The sequence below is a fragment of the Anser anser genome, assembly GCF_964211835.1.
Source record: "Anser anser genome assembly, chromosome: 5".
NCBI lineage: Eukaryota > Metazoa > Chordata > Aves > Anseriformes > Anatidae > Anser > Anser anser.
Genome location: NC_139725.1, coordinates 32,263,218 through 32,279,813, shown reverse-complemented (window position 1 = coordinate 32,279,813; position 16,596 = coordinate 32,263,218). Strand labels below are relative to the sequence as shown.

Below are 16,596 nucleotides of genomic sequence, written 5' to 3'. Positions count from 1 at the left end.
TATAAAATCTGAACGATTCAGAATATTTATTATTTCATTTCATTTTTAGCCTTAATTTAAACAGAATCTGAAGAGCTACAAATGATACTAGAGTGTGAAACTTTCTACAGAAATTGGAAAATCTGGAATCTCTGCATTGGTTAATTCTGCTAAGTTTGGCTGTTTGTTTATTTTCTTCCAATGGATTACCAAAATATAAATGATGAATGCCATAATAGCAATAAGGAAACTCAGCACAGTAGAAGAATTTGTGCTTCAGCTTACAAGTCAGAAAGTAGCTTATAGTTTTCCAGAACTGGAAATACTTTGAAAGAGAATTCCAGTTTCAGTCAATTTTTTTTCTGTTATTTGGTATTGGGCAAACAAAGACAACAATTTGCAGCTCTCGTTCTGCAAGTGAAATAGTCCTTTGAGGTATGAAGTATGCAGTCATAGAGTAAAACTGCGTGGTACTGCATTCTGAGGAAAACAGTGTGAACCCAACTACTTCAACAGATGAAATAAAAAGAACTGTACATTGTAGTTCTGCAGGGGCGTTGGATTGAAAAAGACCATTGTGTGATAGACAACATCTGTGGGATTGTAACCTTACGACCAGTTCAGGGGGCACACTGCACTGTGAACGGATGCGAAGTCACTGGATCATGTCGTCTATCACAAGGTAAGGCTTGCTTTTTCTGTGAGTGATGCATTGTAATCAACCTATTTCTGGCGTTTAGAGATAACAATTTACCAAGCTTATTCAGCTCTGAGAAATGCATCCTTCAATTTCCTACAGCTGCCTAGCACTGCAAGGTTTGACCTATAGCTGTAGCTTCCAGGCTGGTACAAGCAAATGAACCTACCCACAGAAAGCAAAAATGAAGACAAAGGTGAAGGCATATTAAGATGCCTTTTGGCAGCAGTAGTCTGTATCATTCTGAAAAGTGAAGATCTGTAGTCAGAGGTAGTGCTGTGGAAGTAGCGGAGATTGGCTCCAAGCCAGCAGATCTCTGGCTGGTTTTAGGGCAATTATGTAATATGGTTGAAATGACCTCCAGCACTAGCCATTGAGTCATAGGATATGGTGAATAAGCTCAGCTGAAATCAGGCTCCCTTATTTTTTGGTTGTTTAAAAAAATTTAAAAAAAAAAGCTAGTTACTGAAATCTTGGATTGATCTGGATTCTTAAAAGGCTAGTATCAAAACAAGTTTCCAGCAATGTATTCATTAGTTTTTTTGTACAAAGTCATGCTGGTCTTTAGTATGAACAGGGAATTTACTGTTATGTTGGATTTGCAGAGGTCCCCAAGATTAGTTTGTTTGGATGCTGTCATTACAGAATGATAGCTGTGATGTTCCATAGTGGCAAAGTTTAAAAATAGTCCTCTGCTCTGTGACTGTCAGAAAGCTGTTGGTCAGAATATCTTCTTTTTTTTTTTTTTTTCTTTAACGGGCTATTCTATAGTGGTTTGAATACACAGTAGTTTGTACACAGCAGTTTAGAAACCTATACATTTAGGGCACTAACTGCTTGATACATTGTCTCTCTGTAGATTTCTAATTAATTTTCGTTTACAGGGGCCCTGGTTGTCCTTGGCAAGTCTCATAAGTTTAGATTCAATCACCCAGCAGAAGCTGCTGTCTTAAGGCAAAGAAGATCAGTAAGTTCTGAGGATTTGTATTTCTCTGTCCTAATTCTTTATTGATTTTCCCTGTTATTTTCCATCTTAAAAGCCAGCCTGAGGTAGATAATATTTCTTAATGTCATCATATTCGCTTGTTTCATTTCCTCCATCTAATGGTCTGTAATGACACTAAACCTTTTGTGGGAGGATACTGTTGCTTCTTTCAGATGTGCTTAGCAAACGGTGATGCAGATCCCCTGAATAATTCAGTGTTTCCTATTTCTAGTCATGACGAAAAGTGGGATTGAAACAGAAAGGCAGATGGCTGCAATGAAAAGACCAATTAAGAGTCTTTCCACATTTGATAATTTTCTTAATTATCCTCTATCTACTGTCATTTCACCATCCTAAATGATGTTTACTATCAGAAATGGAAAATTTACAGGATTAACTGCTTGAGTGTTGTTAGCCCTGAAAGCTTTTAATTGTTACATACATCAGAAATAGATGAAATATTTCTTGATACGTTGATCACAGGAACTAACTACTGCAGGATGTTATTTGGTCCGCTATTTTAATAATGTTTCAAGAAATAAAAATAAAAATAAAAATAAAACATAGTTCTTAAAAAGACTGTCCTACATAGCTCAAAAAGCTACCTTAAGGAATGTATGTTTTCTGATTTAGGATATAACCATTTTAATAAATGATATTGGCAAGAAACTTCCTTTTAAAACAGATTTTCACATGGTAATATTTAGTACTTTCTGCTCAGCTGTCCTTTTGTACTCACCTTTGTAGTTGAAATAAGGGCTTACTTTCCATTTGCTTTCATCCTTTATTTCTTGATTAATATAACATGCAGTACATTAAAACAGAGCTACAAAAAGAAGTGTACTCAGTAACAAATCAATCGTTTTGCAAATTACTAAAGACTAAGCAGAACTGTGTGATTGTAAGTTCACGTGAGAGAGATTATTATGCATATCCTGGATATTATACAGCATTGCATACAGCAGTAAGCAGCAACAGTGTTATTGCTAAGTTGAAAGTTCCTAGGCTGCTGTGATATTTTTTTCTTCCTGTTCTTGTGTTGTGTGTTTTGTAGATTAATGATATCCCACCCATTCGGAGCTGTAGAGCTTTGGACTGGCTCAACTTGGATGGAGGTTGCACCCATTCTCCTCATTATATCCTTTCTTCCCTTGAAAAGTAAGTTTAAAAAAAAAAAAAAGAAAACAAAAGTTTTTCTCTTGTGGGACAATGTCTGAGGACAGGACTTCAATTAGACAAAACTGATTTGTATTTAAAATAAGTCCCATCACGTTTCCAACTGTTCAAAATCAAATAAAAGTGTCCAGGAAAAGGCATTAGCCAACTGATTAATTTTGAAATATTATGATATTCCAGCAATAAACTTCAAAATTATTTATTGATGCACAATGAATAGCGATGCTCAATCAGGAAAATGCCTTGGTCAAGACTGTCAGGCAGCCTTAATTCAGTACACTTCCACATCTGCGTTATAGCTGTTTTGATTTACAAGCTAATCTATAACTTTTGCAATATTATTACTTCAGTGCACAGAATGGACTTCTCTAGTTATGAATCAGGATTTAGCCAACATAATTATCTATTCAGTTTCCCTGCTAACTGTTGTGAAAATCAGAAGATCTTTTTGCTCGTAAATTCCCTGCAGCTCAGGTCCATATTGAGCCCTTCATCTCAGAGGGCCATTGTGATTCGCTTTTGTTTTTTTAAACTGAGCAGTAAATAAGGCATAGACTGCTTCCAAAGTGTTGAAGAGCTGCTCATATCCACAATGTCTAATGTATGCTTTTAATGAGAGAGGCTTCCTGAAAGAGGAGAGGGTTGGTGTAAAGAAGACAGTGATTAATGTATATCAGGGAAATGAGTTAAGATACCTCCTGTGTTTCAGCTTGTAACATTAACAGAATATAGGAGAACTAAATGTAATTGGGTTCTTTTTCTCTTTTAATTCCTCTCAGCCTGGCACATTGAATTGACCTGTCAAAGGCAAGAAACAGCCGTCTTCTCATTCATATCTGTTGATAGTTCTGCTTCTTGCTAGACTGTTTTGGTGTGGTTACATACTGGGAATCTTTTTGCTCTTTCTGAGGGAAGAATCTCATGTCATTTTTATAAGCATAAAATGTTTTCCCTGTTTTTGAACATCTCTTCATCCTAGTGTTCAAGTGGCTTGCTTTCCACCTTGGGTAGTGTGTTTCTATGTGCTCTCTTTAACGTGCCTAATCTCTGCATTTGTTTTTTGATTTGCTGCAGTGGTACCTTTCTACAAAATGGTTTTTGAAGTTTATTTGTTTACTGACTTACATTTTACACACATCAATCCTATTATTTTCTTTGGAAAAAATGATGAAGAATTTAAGTCATTTTCTAATGACTGTCAGAATTAGATACCACATTGCTCATTACATGAATTTAGACATCAGAAGTGGAGCATTTATTATAGAACTTTGGTCCTAGAAAAACATGCAGAAATCCAAAAGTGTTGTGAATAGTTTAGCATAGCATTGCACTAGATTTTGCCTTTTTTAACTTGATGGGACATTTCAGATTGTATTGATCAGTTTTTTAATCGTTTGGTCAGGACTTAAAAATATTAGATAATGTAACACTATGCTCAGACTTAGCCAGAGTGTTTCAAATGATTACTTCAATGAAAATGAGAAGCATAATGGTATTGCATTCACATCACTTTTACAAATGTCCATCTGTTAGAGAAATAAGCTATAGACTATGTCTAAAAGATAGTTGTCTTTCAGTTGATATAAACCATTGGTCTTTTTTTTTCCCTTGACTAATTTTTTAGCAAATGTAAACGGAATTGATCTACTCGTTCTTCTCTCACAATAACCAGTAAGCCTCTCTTTCTGTCCAGACAAGTAGTTCTGCTTATGGAGCTAGTTATGAGCAAGACATCTAGCCTAAAATCTGTAATATGAGAATAAAATGAGGTCACTTAAAACGTCTAGGTTTTACAAAGAAGAGTCAATATCAAGTACTAAAAGGTGTGTTTGAGGTACTTTGAACAGTAATATAGCACTGACTGGACTACATGGAGTGCTTATTTGCTGAAACAGTAAAAATAAATAAAATTCCACCTAGTATTTCACACACACGCACGCACCCGCACATTTAGTATTTCATATATGCTTTACCAGCTGCTAGCAGCCTGTATCTCAGAGCATTCCTCCACTGAAAAATATAACATCATCTCTGTGTTTAAGTCTTCAAAGAAGTTCTTTTGCCTTCTGTTTGAATCTCTTTGTAATTTCCTATTTTTATTTTTACAGTCAAAAATGTACAAACTGTAAAGAAAACAAATGTTCTCCTGAAATAAGGTAAGAAAACTATTTAAAGCAATGTGTCTAAATCATGCTGATTTTTTTCACCCTTCTAGCTTTGCCTCTCTTCTGTGCTACACTGACTTCCTCCAGAAGAAGCAAACTAGGCTCCAAAATTTAATTTGACTTTATCATGTTGAAACAAGAATCTGTACTTGCAGCTGAATTACAAGCAAGTCTCTGCAACCATGTTCTTTTTTCATACTCTATCTTGTGCAAATAGCTTGCACATTTGTTGCACATGTAATCTGTATTTTGAAATCACAACTGCAGTGGGATTTACTATAAATCTGATGTCAGTGGTAAGTGTTGTGTTTACCCATTAGTATATCAAAAATTCCTTAGACAAATTGGTTTCTCTACTGTTGAGAAGAAAATAGGTTTATGTAAGAGTCCGAACAAGAAATTCCTAGTGCAGAGTGTGGTCAATTTATGCAAAGAGGCATGACAGCTGCACACAAAAATCATTCCGAAATTGTTGGGCTTCCATGCATTTGAGTACTCTTTTATCAGGAACTGATGGTATTTTGCTTTCTTCTGGGATTTTTATTTCAGAACGTATCAACATATACATTATCATAATCATTAGTTATAATCTCATTTCTTGTGCTGTCAGTATGATTACATTATTTTTCTCATCTGCTTTCATTAGGTTGAATTGCCTGTTCAAGCTCTAATTTTATATTAAAATATTTTCAGAAATGAGAGAGGGAACACGTTTTTACCATTGAACCCAATTATTAAAACTTTAAGCATGAAACTTTCTTTGAAAAGAGGTAGAGGTCAATGTACTTGTTACTTGGCTACTTGTTCATATTCTCTACACAAAAGAGCCCAGCATTTCATGTTTCTGATGCTTATTGGAGGCCAGCAAACACATGGAAGGCTTGTGACTGGCAACAATCATGTGACAGCATCACCACGCATAAGTAGATAATGAGGTTCTTGCTCCTGTTTTAAACATACAACAGGAGTAGTTCCATTAGAGTCCAGGGATACAGCAGCACACAGAATGAATTGTAGCTGCTTGGAACATGTTTAAGGTTTCTCCCTGAAAATACCAAGACCCAAAACAAAACATCTTTTAAGAACGTAGGAAATTCTACTGGATTAGAAAGGAAAAAGTATCCATAGATAAGACATCTGATACTGGAGAACACAACAGCTAATGTGGTACAGTGCAGCTAGTCCAACTAGTATTTGTAAAAATAATACTTTGTGTTCTTACTAGCAGCTATCACTTGAGAATTTCAAAGTGCTATACAAATACAAGTTAAAGAAGGCTTTTGCAACCCTTGAAAGATCCCCCAAATATTTCACAAAACAATTACACTGTTATATTAGTATGTCACTATGTCAATTACAGCAGCTCCAGAACTTAGAGCAAAAGGGTGATTTAGCAGGGGCCCTAACTAATTCTATATATAACTGAAGTCATAAGGGGTAGCCTGTGATAGATTGTAGTTACAGCTGAACTGGAATTTAGCAATGCAGCAGTGACCTTTACTGGAGTGTGCGTCTGTGTCTTGTGCCTGTGACTCCTTGCCAAAGAGAGGTCTGTTTTAGAAGTGTGTTTAAAGGACTGCCTTAACCAAGTCATTGCCTTACAGTTGTTTCATTTTGGGGTTTAAGCAAAGAAAAAAGGAGGTTTTGATTTGTTTTGTTTTTGTGGAAAAGCTAAAAACCAAACAAATAAAACTCATAAGCAAACGAGCTAATCAAAAATCTGAATGATATTTTGCCTGATGGTGACTGCCCTGAATGGGATTCTTCTGTGTACGTATTTCTGAAGGTCCCTTACGTCCAAAGGTTTCTGACTCTGCTGGATGTTTTTACTGATTTCTGGTTTCCACTTCTGCCCCTCACCCCCCAAATTTTGCTTTGAAGTGTGTGAGTGGCATTGCTTCATAGCTCCTGCATCATTTTTCCCTTTGCTTTAGGGAAGAGAAGGGAGAGGTTTGAGCCTCAGTGCTAGGCAGAAGCAGATGTACTCAGTCTCCTCTGCTGGTCCCATGCAGCTGCGTGCTGTGATGCTCTGAGACCCTGCGGGAAGGGCCCCGGATCGGACACGTGTGGAAAGGGGGAGGATGGAGCAAGGCGGGGGAATATATATCAGTGGATAGGCTTGTAACCCTGACTTGTGATTGCTCACAATGCTGGGATTTGCAAATATGCAATAGGTCTTGCCAACATCGTTTTTTTTTTCTTTTCCCCTCTGCTTTATTAACTCTTCTTCCCCTAGAAAAAAAAAATCATTAGTAAAAGAAAAATGGACTTCAATACTAGGCAGACAGAAGGACTGGGATGCTAACTTGACTGATGTTTTCTTTAGAGAAAAATGACAAATCACAGCTCTTAGCAAGTGTTCCTTGCTTTTTATTTTTTTCGCTTGAGTTTCTCTATCTGAGCCTGAAGATTTTGTTGCAGAAAGCATTCTGCCTCACCACAGAGCTATTGCTGCCATAGTTACTGAAAACTGCATTATGCTGTAGGAGCCGCCAGCCTCTGCATCAGCAGTGGAAGTGTTTGGGGAAGAGGGGAGGAGAATTGCACAATAGGATCCCGGAGAGCTGACGACAAAACAGGCTGGAAAAAATGTGGATTTACAGATGGTTCATTTAGCATGCATCATGCAAACTTTGTGGAGAGAAAAATGAGATGGAAAAACAATCCAGCAATATTGGTATAATATGATATTTTTTTTCTCAGTAATTTGTTATATTTATTTTAAGGTTGTTATCTTGCTGTTGTAATTTTAATTGCTATTTTAAAAGGTTTGCTTGGAGGAGGGGTAACTGTTGACACTTCTTGCTGCATTTGGTACACCTAGAAATCTGCATGCTTTTATGAAATTTTATGCAGGGTTGCTTTCTTCATATGCTTTATGCCAGAGTATACCGGTCCTGTGAAACCAAGATTTTATGTATGTCTCAATGTCTACAGAAACGAAGCTGTTCGTCTTACATTTGTCCCGAGGTTATGTTATTTCCTGCTATAACTGTATTGAACGCAGTTTGCTTTTATGGGAAGGAAGGAACATACGCAATAGCAGAAAGTGATCTATGTTTGATTCCTGTATCATAGGATTTCTGTATTTCAAATATTAATTTAATAGTACATCTTATTTAAGGCATTCTAGATGAAAGAAATGAGTGATTTTGTCCACCTATTTCAGAGTGACTATATTCTTATGTTAATTGAATTAATATTTGTTTTTAGTTTAATCATTCAAATATGTGCTATAAAAACTGTTCTTTACATTGCCTACTAGGTGATTTAGCCACTAGGTGTGTGTGAATGTGTTATTTTCTTTTGGGGGCCATTGTCACCTCCTTTTTGAGTTTAATTTGTGGTGGTATTTCTACAAAGTAGCAAGGATGTGTTGACATGACATAGCATGTTCAAAGGTAGAAAGGGAGCATTCTCAATTTATGTTCTTGGTTTCAGCAGTTTCTGCGAGAGACAGATCTGTACCCCAAACCAGTCAGTAAGCTCACAACCAGAGGGAAAAAATTCCATCTTGTACCATAATACCTGTATTATGTAAGCGGCTGTGCATCAGTTTTCATTATCTTTTTCTTCCACTTGAGAAAACCATCTTAAGAAGCGACTTTGTAAAAAGCTGTTGGATGTTCAGTCTCTGTATTCAGGTATTCAGAGTTGTCCCTACCACCCTGCCTGGCTGTTGTTTTGTACTATTAAAAATTAGGAGATGAGGCAAAGAGGCACTGAAATAGCAGCAGAACTGCCATTTGTATATATACCTTCAGCAGCAGTGGGACAATCCACCTACCTTTTATTACAGAAACTTCAGCCTTAGAGAGAGAATCGTTCCATCCAGCTACCTCACCAAAACATGGCAGTAATAATATGGTAATGGTTGCTGTGATGTGTTTCTTTTCCAAGATTTAAAGTGAAGTATGGCCGCGCCTCTGTGCTCTTGGCTTGTATGGGATGTAGTCATAGTATGGAGCTGTCAGCAATAACATTAGTTTGGCCAGCATCTGCTCTATGTGCAAAAACACATGCCTGTTGGAAAGGATCTTACAGTTTCACGTCAGATCAGCAAAAAGCTATTACCCCATACATGAGGGAATACACTAGTGCTGCTGAGAACAGCAAACACCACACTTCTGTGTCCATTGTTTGCAATGCTTATTCCCTGATTCATTATAATGGCTGTGGGATGTTTTCCACATTGTTGGAAAGTATGGGAAGAGCTTGTTACTCTCTCCCACCTGTAAATAGGTGTTACCTAACTGCCCCCATGAGCATTTTGAGGTCTTACGATTGAAATGCAGCATTGAGTTTTCACGTACTTAGAAGTTCTGCTTTTCAATTTGTAAGCAGTTTGAATTATGATAGGATGACTGCAAGCCAAAACTCAGGTTAAGAACAGAAGGTGTTTTTGTAAAGGAAATTTTATGTAGTTTTAGTAAACAGATGCAGAACAAGAATTCTTTGTCTACTGTTTTGTTACCAAACTCCACTTTTCAGCCTTATTGGCAACAACTTACTCTGTTTCCTCAATCTCATACAGGATGCTGCTGATAATGTTAAATGAATAGAAATCAGTTCTTCTAATACTCGGCTTTCTAATATTTGATAAGGTTAATGGATTCTCCTCACTTCTCTTGGATGAATGTATTCTGCCTCTTTCACGTGTGTCTCAGACTTAAGTGATTTCCCAAGGTCATGCAAATGTTCAGTAACAAATGTAGATTCAGATTTTTCAGCTGTCCTACCACCATAGGAATCAGAGCTTTTATATGTCAGCAAAAGAGGCTGAAGTCTACCCCATCATCAGCATTGTGCATAGACTTAACATGTACAATTGCTATTAAGGTTTATTACTTTTAATGTATTGGCAAGATCTGACATCAAGGCTCTCTTAGGATAAGTACTGCATAAGTATTCAAAGGCAGTCCTTGCCATGGAGACCTTGCAACCTAAGTGCATGAAAGCACAGAGGTGATGTAACTGCTCCAGAATCAGAGGGGTCTTGTGTCTCAGATCAGTAGTTAAGCTACTGATTTAGTAGTTTAGCTACTGCATATTTATTGGAAAATATAGAACATAACCTTGAATCCTCATTTGTGGAAAACCTCCCTCAGGGTTTTTATTAAAAACATGGGAGCTTTTTCTGAATTAAACTCTTCAGATTTCATTTTATATTCAAAAAGGGATGATTCTTTAGTTAACCAGGCCACCTTGAACCTCTAAGTTTGTTCCCCAGTGGTTGGTGTCAATAGAAACAACCGAACAGCTTGGGTATGGAACAGCCACAGGAGCCTTACAGTGCATCAGTAAAATGTCAGTTCAAACCTACTTCAGGTGAATAAGAAACTAGGGGTCCCAGTTCTGTTTCCTGGGCATCGATTACTGTTCATCCAAGAGAAACAAATACAAATCACAGACTGTTGGCTTCTTAGCAGTCAAGCCAAGGACAAATGGATCTTGGAGCTGCCTATTCTTGTGATTTGTTTCTGTAGGTCTCAAATACACACAGGCCATTTAGCAGATGGTAGTGACAAAGTTTGTACTTTGACTGCACCATGCAATAACAGATATGAATAGAAGATGCTCCTCTTCAGTTATTCTCACCAGCATTATGTATACATAAACATTAAAAAACAAGTTCTGTTTTCCTCAGGTGAGTGGAAAAGAGTCAGTAATATTTTAAATTATTGGGAATTTTAAGGCTTTGTGTAGTCAGGATTTCCTGCTGCTTCTTAAGAAAGTGAAAATGGATGTTACATCTAAAGGCGTTCCAGAAGACATGTAGGTTTTGGCTGCTTAATTGTTTCATCCGTTTTGCTGGCTAATCTAGCATACAGTCAAAGTTGTTGCTGTAGAAATGGCTGCTTCAAACAAATGCTTATGGTCCTAGATAGAGATTTCAAATAAATTCAAATGTAGCAAAGGGCAAATGCTCATCTGACCTTGTATTTGCAATGATTTTGTAAACAACGTGATATTTCCAAAGCATTCCCTTTGATACTATATTTTTCTTTTCTTTTGACCTTCAAGGACTCTTTAGAGTTTTTGACATCTTTGCTTTTTTTAAAAAAGCGTAATAAATTTATTTTAATACATCATTTAATACATTAGTAAGATATATTAACATATTTTTCCAGACTTAAATATTTAATTTTCTGATGTGTATATAATGTGGTGTTTAGAAACAAAATGTCAGGTAAAGATCATATATCTACTTCGTACATAACAAATCTTTAATGTTAAGAATTTCTGATGATGATGTACAGACAGGTAGAATGTATATTCCTTTCTTCCATAGGGTTACTAGATCTTGAATACTGTTGTGGTTTGTGCTAAGAATAGATACTATTTAGATAGTGTGTGTGTGTATAAATTTTTGGCAAACAGTCAGGAAACAAGCCTCTTGGAGGGACTGTAGAGTTTTTCACAGGTTAGTCACTTTCCTGATCACAGTCACGCTCCATGTATAGAAGTAGTAACCTAATGTAAAAGCTGCATCCAAGAGAGAATTGGATGATCGAGTTCTTTCCATGATACTTTCAGAGACTTTCACTGTAATCTCAGTAATTCCTGTAACCCTTTCGAGGTTGAAGATTTTTGATCTGTAAGAAGAGATAAAATGTTTTGCATTTCTTTAAAACTCTTTGAAGTACTCAGATGAGAAACATCCTATAATATTGGGTTATAAATTTATAAAACATTAACACCCCCTTCTCCCTCCAATTTCCTTTTTGGAAGATCTTCAACAAAATGACAAGTGACAGTATTTTTTACATTCTTTTTGCCTTCTTTCTGCTGATGGAATTTTCTGCTTCACCATGTCAACTTTCAGGAATGCTGGCATTTCTGATACTTACAGGACTGTGGCCTGCTGTGACATGCATGTACTCAGCTACTTCACCATCATGAGTTTTTTGTGTAATGCACCCTTACTGAACAAAACAATCCCCTGAATGTTGTCTGTCTGTCTTTAGTAAGATGAATCGTTTCGTTACAGATTTTTTTTTTTCTGGTTTAAATTCATTGTCGACATTTCTAACAGCAGAGAGATAGATGCTGTGCATGAAGAGTACCAGCAGAAACTGAGAGACCAGGAAGCTTTCCACAGAAAACAAATTCAACGGCAGCAACTCTATGTTGAGGATTTAAAGCAGCAGATCCTCAGAGGACAGATCAAAGCAGAGCGGGAACTAGAAAATGACCAAGCACTCATCAACCAGCAGATGCAAGAAAGTAGGTACCCGCCTCCTGCCCTCTCTCACTTCCCTTCCATTACTGAATTCTTTCATCCTCTTTATGTTTTTTTTGTCTTAGTTATGCTTTGTGTTATGGGTGGAAGTTTATTTTTACAGCTTATTACTAGTTTTCTCCTATAATTGCCTTTCCCTTGAGAACAATTATCAAGCTTTGATTAACAGGACTAACAGGGCTCCTTTGCAGTGCACCAGCAGCACTAATTATCTTTGCAGGTCACTGCTGGGAGAGACAGCACCAACACGCTGCTCCTGCTGTGGCACTGAGCCTCTTGTCTCCCCAGCTGCTCCCCATCCTGCTTCCCTGCAGTTTTGCTCTGACTGTATCTGTAGTGCAACTCTCCCATGTGAGACTCATAGACTGAGTTTTCTATTGTATTTTACATTTTTCTTTTGATTTATCTGTGCTTCATGCATTGCATTGCACCGAGAGATTGAAATTGAGATGGCAGTGGTAGTTCATACTGTAAGTTTTCAAGGGAAACTGCTCTAACAACAGCATGACATAAGAACCAAGCAGTAGTTCTGAAAGAGCTGATGCTTGGAACTGCAACACGTGTTGGTTAAGGTGCTCTGTCTATGCATTTGTCGATGATCTCACCGGTAGCACAGTGCAGACCTTATTCATGTGCTTTTAGTGAAGGCCCATGGCATAGGACCATGCTTCAAACTGTGGTTACCTTGTGAGTTTTAAGCAGTGCACATCTGAGAAGTAGGTGGGACATTGAAGTTCACTTCATGCTTAGTTCTAAGCAGATGATTTTGAAACACATTAATAAAGCTTTATGGTGTTTTGTCTGCTTGCATTTTCCAGATGGAAGTGTAATGAAGTGATGAAGTTCTAGTTTTTGTTGAAATATTGATTAACTTCAACAGGAACTCTACAGTGATCAGTGTTATATTGCATATACATCCTATAGGCCAGATTCAGCAGAGATACTATTGTAGTCCTGAACTGAAAGTAATTGGATAAAATATTGGTGATACTGGTCTGGCACAAACTTCAGCTCTACGCTAACTATGCCATGAAAAGCATATTTGGAGAGGTGTTTGCTAGCATCAGTGGCTCCCATCCCCTAGAGATGCTGCTTTGCATGCAGATAATATTCAGCAAGGTTTTTCTGGGTGACTGCCTCTTAAAGATTTTGTAGACTGATTTGGCAACATTGTAAACCTTGAGAAGCTTTCGACCACTGAAAATAGGGTTGCTATTGTGTTCTTCTAGTTACCTTCAAATGAATAATTTGATCCAAGTTTCTTGATAAGGAACAACAAACACACCATTTCCATTTGGCAAGGCCTGCTATTGGTTCCTGGAAGAGGAATAATTTTTGAATTTTTTGAGGTTTCTCAGAGCCAAACTTATGCAGTCTGCCATCTTTCAATAACACCAACCATAAATAAGAGATTAAAAGGAAAATTGTGAAGATAGGAAGTAGGTAGACTTAGGGTATGTAGACAGTACAGTTTCTCCAAAATATCTTAATTTCTTGAATCTAGACTTGTTCTCTGCTCCAATCTAGTTTCACTGTTTATCTGTGTTCACACAAAGCTTAGCCAGACAGGCAGTTTTTGCCAGCCAAATACAATTCTTCACTTGGCAGCCCACCAAAGTTCTCTTGCCTTTTCTGCATTATCTTTTTCTCAGCTCCTGACAGAGGCAAGATTGTGAGTAGACATTAATTAGCATCTTAGGGCTTGCAGCTCTATTACAGGGACAATCTCATCTGCCAGATATTCTCCTTGGTAGAAATATCTACAGTGCAGAGGACAGATCTGGAAATCAAGAGTTGGGAAAACTGTTTTTTATGTAAAAGTTAAAGATGCTATTAAGAAAAAGATAACTAAAACTATGATTAAAATGCTCTCCTTTCATCCATAAAGGAACTGCACTTACCTGTAGAGTATCCATACTTCTACGCATGTACTGTGTGCATAGCTGCCAACATAAACTGAACAGGAGAATCACAGAGGTGGGGATCACTAATGAATTACATTTAACAAGATTGGTAGTCACCAAGCAAGTAATGCTTACAATGCTTATGCCTAATGATGACTACATTTTTTAAATTAGGGAAACTTCCACAGCCTGAAATTCCCCTCTTGCCACTCACCTGTCTTACAAAGAGCTACAGATAGCCCTCATTCACCATATCAAAGTTAAATACCTCTGATTTCCTAACCCCGTGAATGAGTAACTAAAGGTAGTTCTTCAGTAAGGGGCTGCAGATTGAAGATGAACCCATCCAAAAAAAGTGTTGCTGCTAGGAAGATGGAAGTGCTTTGAAAAGCTTCTGTCCTTTGAGAAACGGTCTACTTATGAAGGAATTTTACCTGTGATTTGTATGTTGCTTTTTCAGCTAAGGATTTTATTTTTTTGGTTAACTCTGTGCAGCTGATTATGTATATTTTCATACTAGCCTAAAAATGAACAAACTCTTAAAGAGAACATGCCTAAACACTGAAAAACCACTAAGCACTTCCCCTGCATGGAGTAAAGTGGTCTTGCTTCAAGAGTTAAAAACAAATCAACATGGTGTTCCGTCCTCTACTGCTTCCCCATTGACTGCAAAGATCAGGTTCTCTGAATGTTTAGAAAAGACAAAGAATTTAAACAGATATAAAATACTCTGTTATCAAATGAGGATAATCACTTGGTTTGTGAGAGAAGCATGTTTAGCATTTATGAAATATGGGGGACATCCATAAAAAGAGAGAATCTAACTCTCTTTATGGAGTAGACTGGTGATTTTATGAAAAACATGCATTGACTGGTGATATGTCTTTTTTGGATGTGTTCATCTTATAACTAAAGATTGCGTTGCCTTCACCCGTGTCCTTGCCACAGGAATTTTTCATTCATTTCAAGTACATTGCATGCTCATGTGCGAGATGTATGGGCTCCGATCAGGCATTTTTGCAAGTGCTTCTGAAGCAGCCGTAGTTGTTCCTGTGTTAACTTCTCTCACAGTGCACATATGTTCATTCCCTACGTAAAGCATTTGAACTTTAAGATGTGACTTCAGAGTAGTTAAGGCAAAAGTAGTAGTGTATTTCACATTATAAAAGCTGATCAAGTCATAGTTCACTCTGCAAATACCTACCTCATGTCTGAAAATTGTGCAGGAAGGAACTCGGGCACTGAAATATTTCCTCGGTATTTTAAGAAAAAAATGGAAATAATTGAGTGTAATCTTTGAGAAATTGACTATCTAAGTCTGTATCCTTTTGGAAAGTGTTAAACTTTTTGCTTACAAACAGTCTTATTCACCAGTTTCTTAGCTGTGTCAGCCAACCCCCCTGTTCATATCTTGCAGTATTAGTTGCTACCTGAGCGCTTATCCCAATGGGTTTTCTGTATAGTAATGATACATTTTTCTCTAAATGTCTTGTCAAGGCTTTGCTCTACCTACATAGGAATTCTGTTCTGAAATGGGCTCTCAGGGCCGATTAACTTAATGAATAATGTTTCTCCTATGATTTTTACTTTCTTTCAATCATTGTTTTGTTTACAGACCAGCAGTGGCTTATAAATGAGAATAACCGACTAGCTGCCCTTCAGCAACAACAGAGGGAGTTTGCAGTGCAAACAGAATCTGCACTGTATGCAGAGGCTGAGGTGCAGAGTAGCATTGGGCAGGAAATCTGCCCTTCCCTGCTACAGCAGAACAAGAAGAGACTGGTGCAACTGGAGCTCTTGCGAAGGTACTCCTTAAAAAAGGCAGAAAGAAACATTAGACGGAAAAAGGTCAAATTCCAGCTGGAAAGGATAGTCAAGAAGCAGAAATTATTGGAAGCCAAACAAAATCTAGAGCAGCTGGAAGCTAGCTGCTGGCTCAGTGAAGTGTGTGTGAAACAACCCCGAGTCCTAAACCAAAATATTGCAGTACAGGCCTCTCGGGATCACCCGTTACAAAAGAGGAGGAGGTCATTGGGTTCAAGTTCCTTGCAACACAGGCAGCATTCGTTCTGTAACCTCCATCTGCCCCAGGTACCCAGGTAAGTTAACATCTACCAATTCCTCTGCACTCTCAAAAATAATTTAAATTTAGGTATTTTCACTGGCCACCTGTAATCCAGAATGCCTTTCAATTTATTGATACAATCCTAAAACTCGTGATATCACTGAATATACTATACCGTATGCCACACTGGAGCTGTTTGTTCTTTTTCCTTAGATTTGTACAGTGCATTCCTGGCTTAGCTCTCTGACACAGTCTATCTCAGTGTTTTGTTTCTTTCCTCTCTCAAGCCTTTCTGCATTTTTTACCTCATTGTAAATGCTTTCCAGAACTGGCTTAATTTTTAGTTCTTACCTTGTTCAAATTGCTGTTAAATAATAATTTC

At 37.4% G+C, this 16,596-nt stretch overlaps 1 protein-coding gene across 14 annotated transcripts in view; it reads left to right on the top strand.

Moving 5' to 3' along the window:
- STARD9 (StAR related lipid transfer domain containing 9) overlaps positions 1-16,596 on the top strand; it is a 106,839-nt gene that overhangs the window by 68,243 nt on the left and 22,000 nt on the right. For all 14 annotated transcript variants that reach the window (XM_083837519.1, XM_083837525.1, XM_083837521.1 and 11 more), the window contains 6 exons: positions 524-661; positions 1,561-1,643; positions 2,716-2,819; positions 4,946-4,993; positions 12,039-12,229; positions 15,765-16,248. In XM_083837519.1, the coding sequence (XP_083693645.1) occupies positions 524-661; positions 1,561-1,643; positions 2,716-2,819; positions 4,946-4,993; positions 12,039-12,229; positions 15,765-16,248 (1,048 nt within the window). The remainder of the gene's footprint in view (positions 1-523; positions 662-1,560; positions 1,644-2,715; positions 2,820-4,945; positions 4,994-12,038; positions 12,230-15,764; positions 16,249-16,596) is intronic.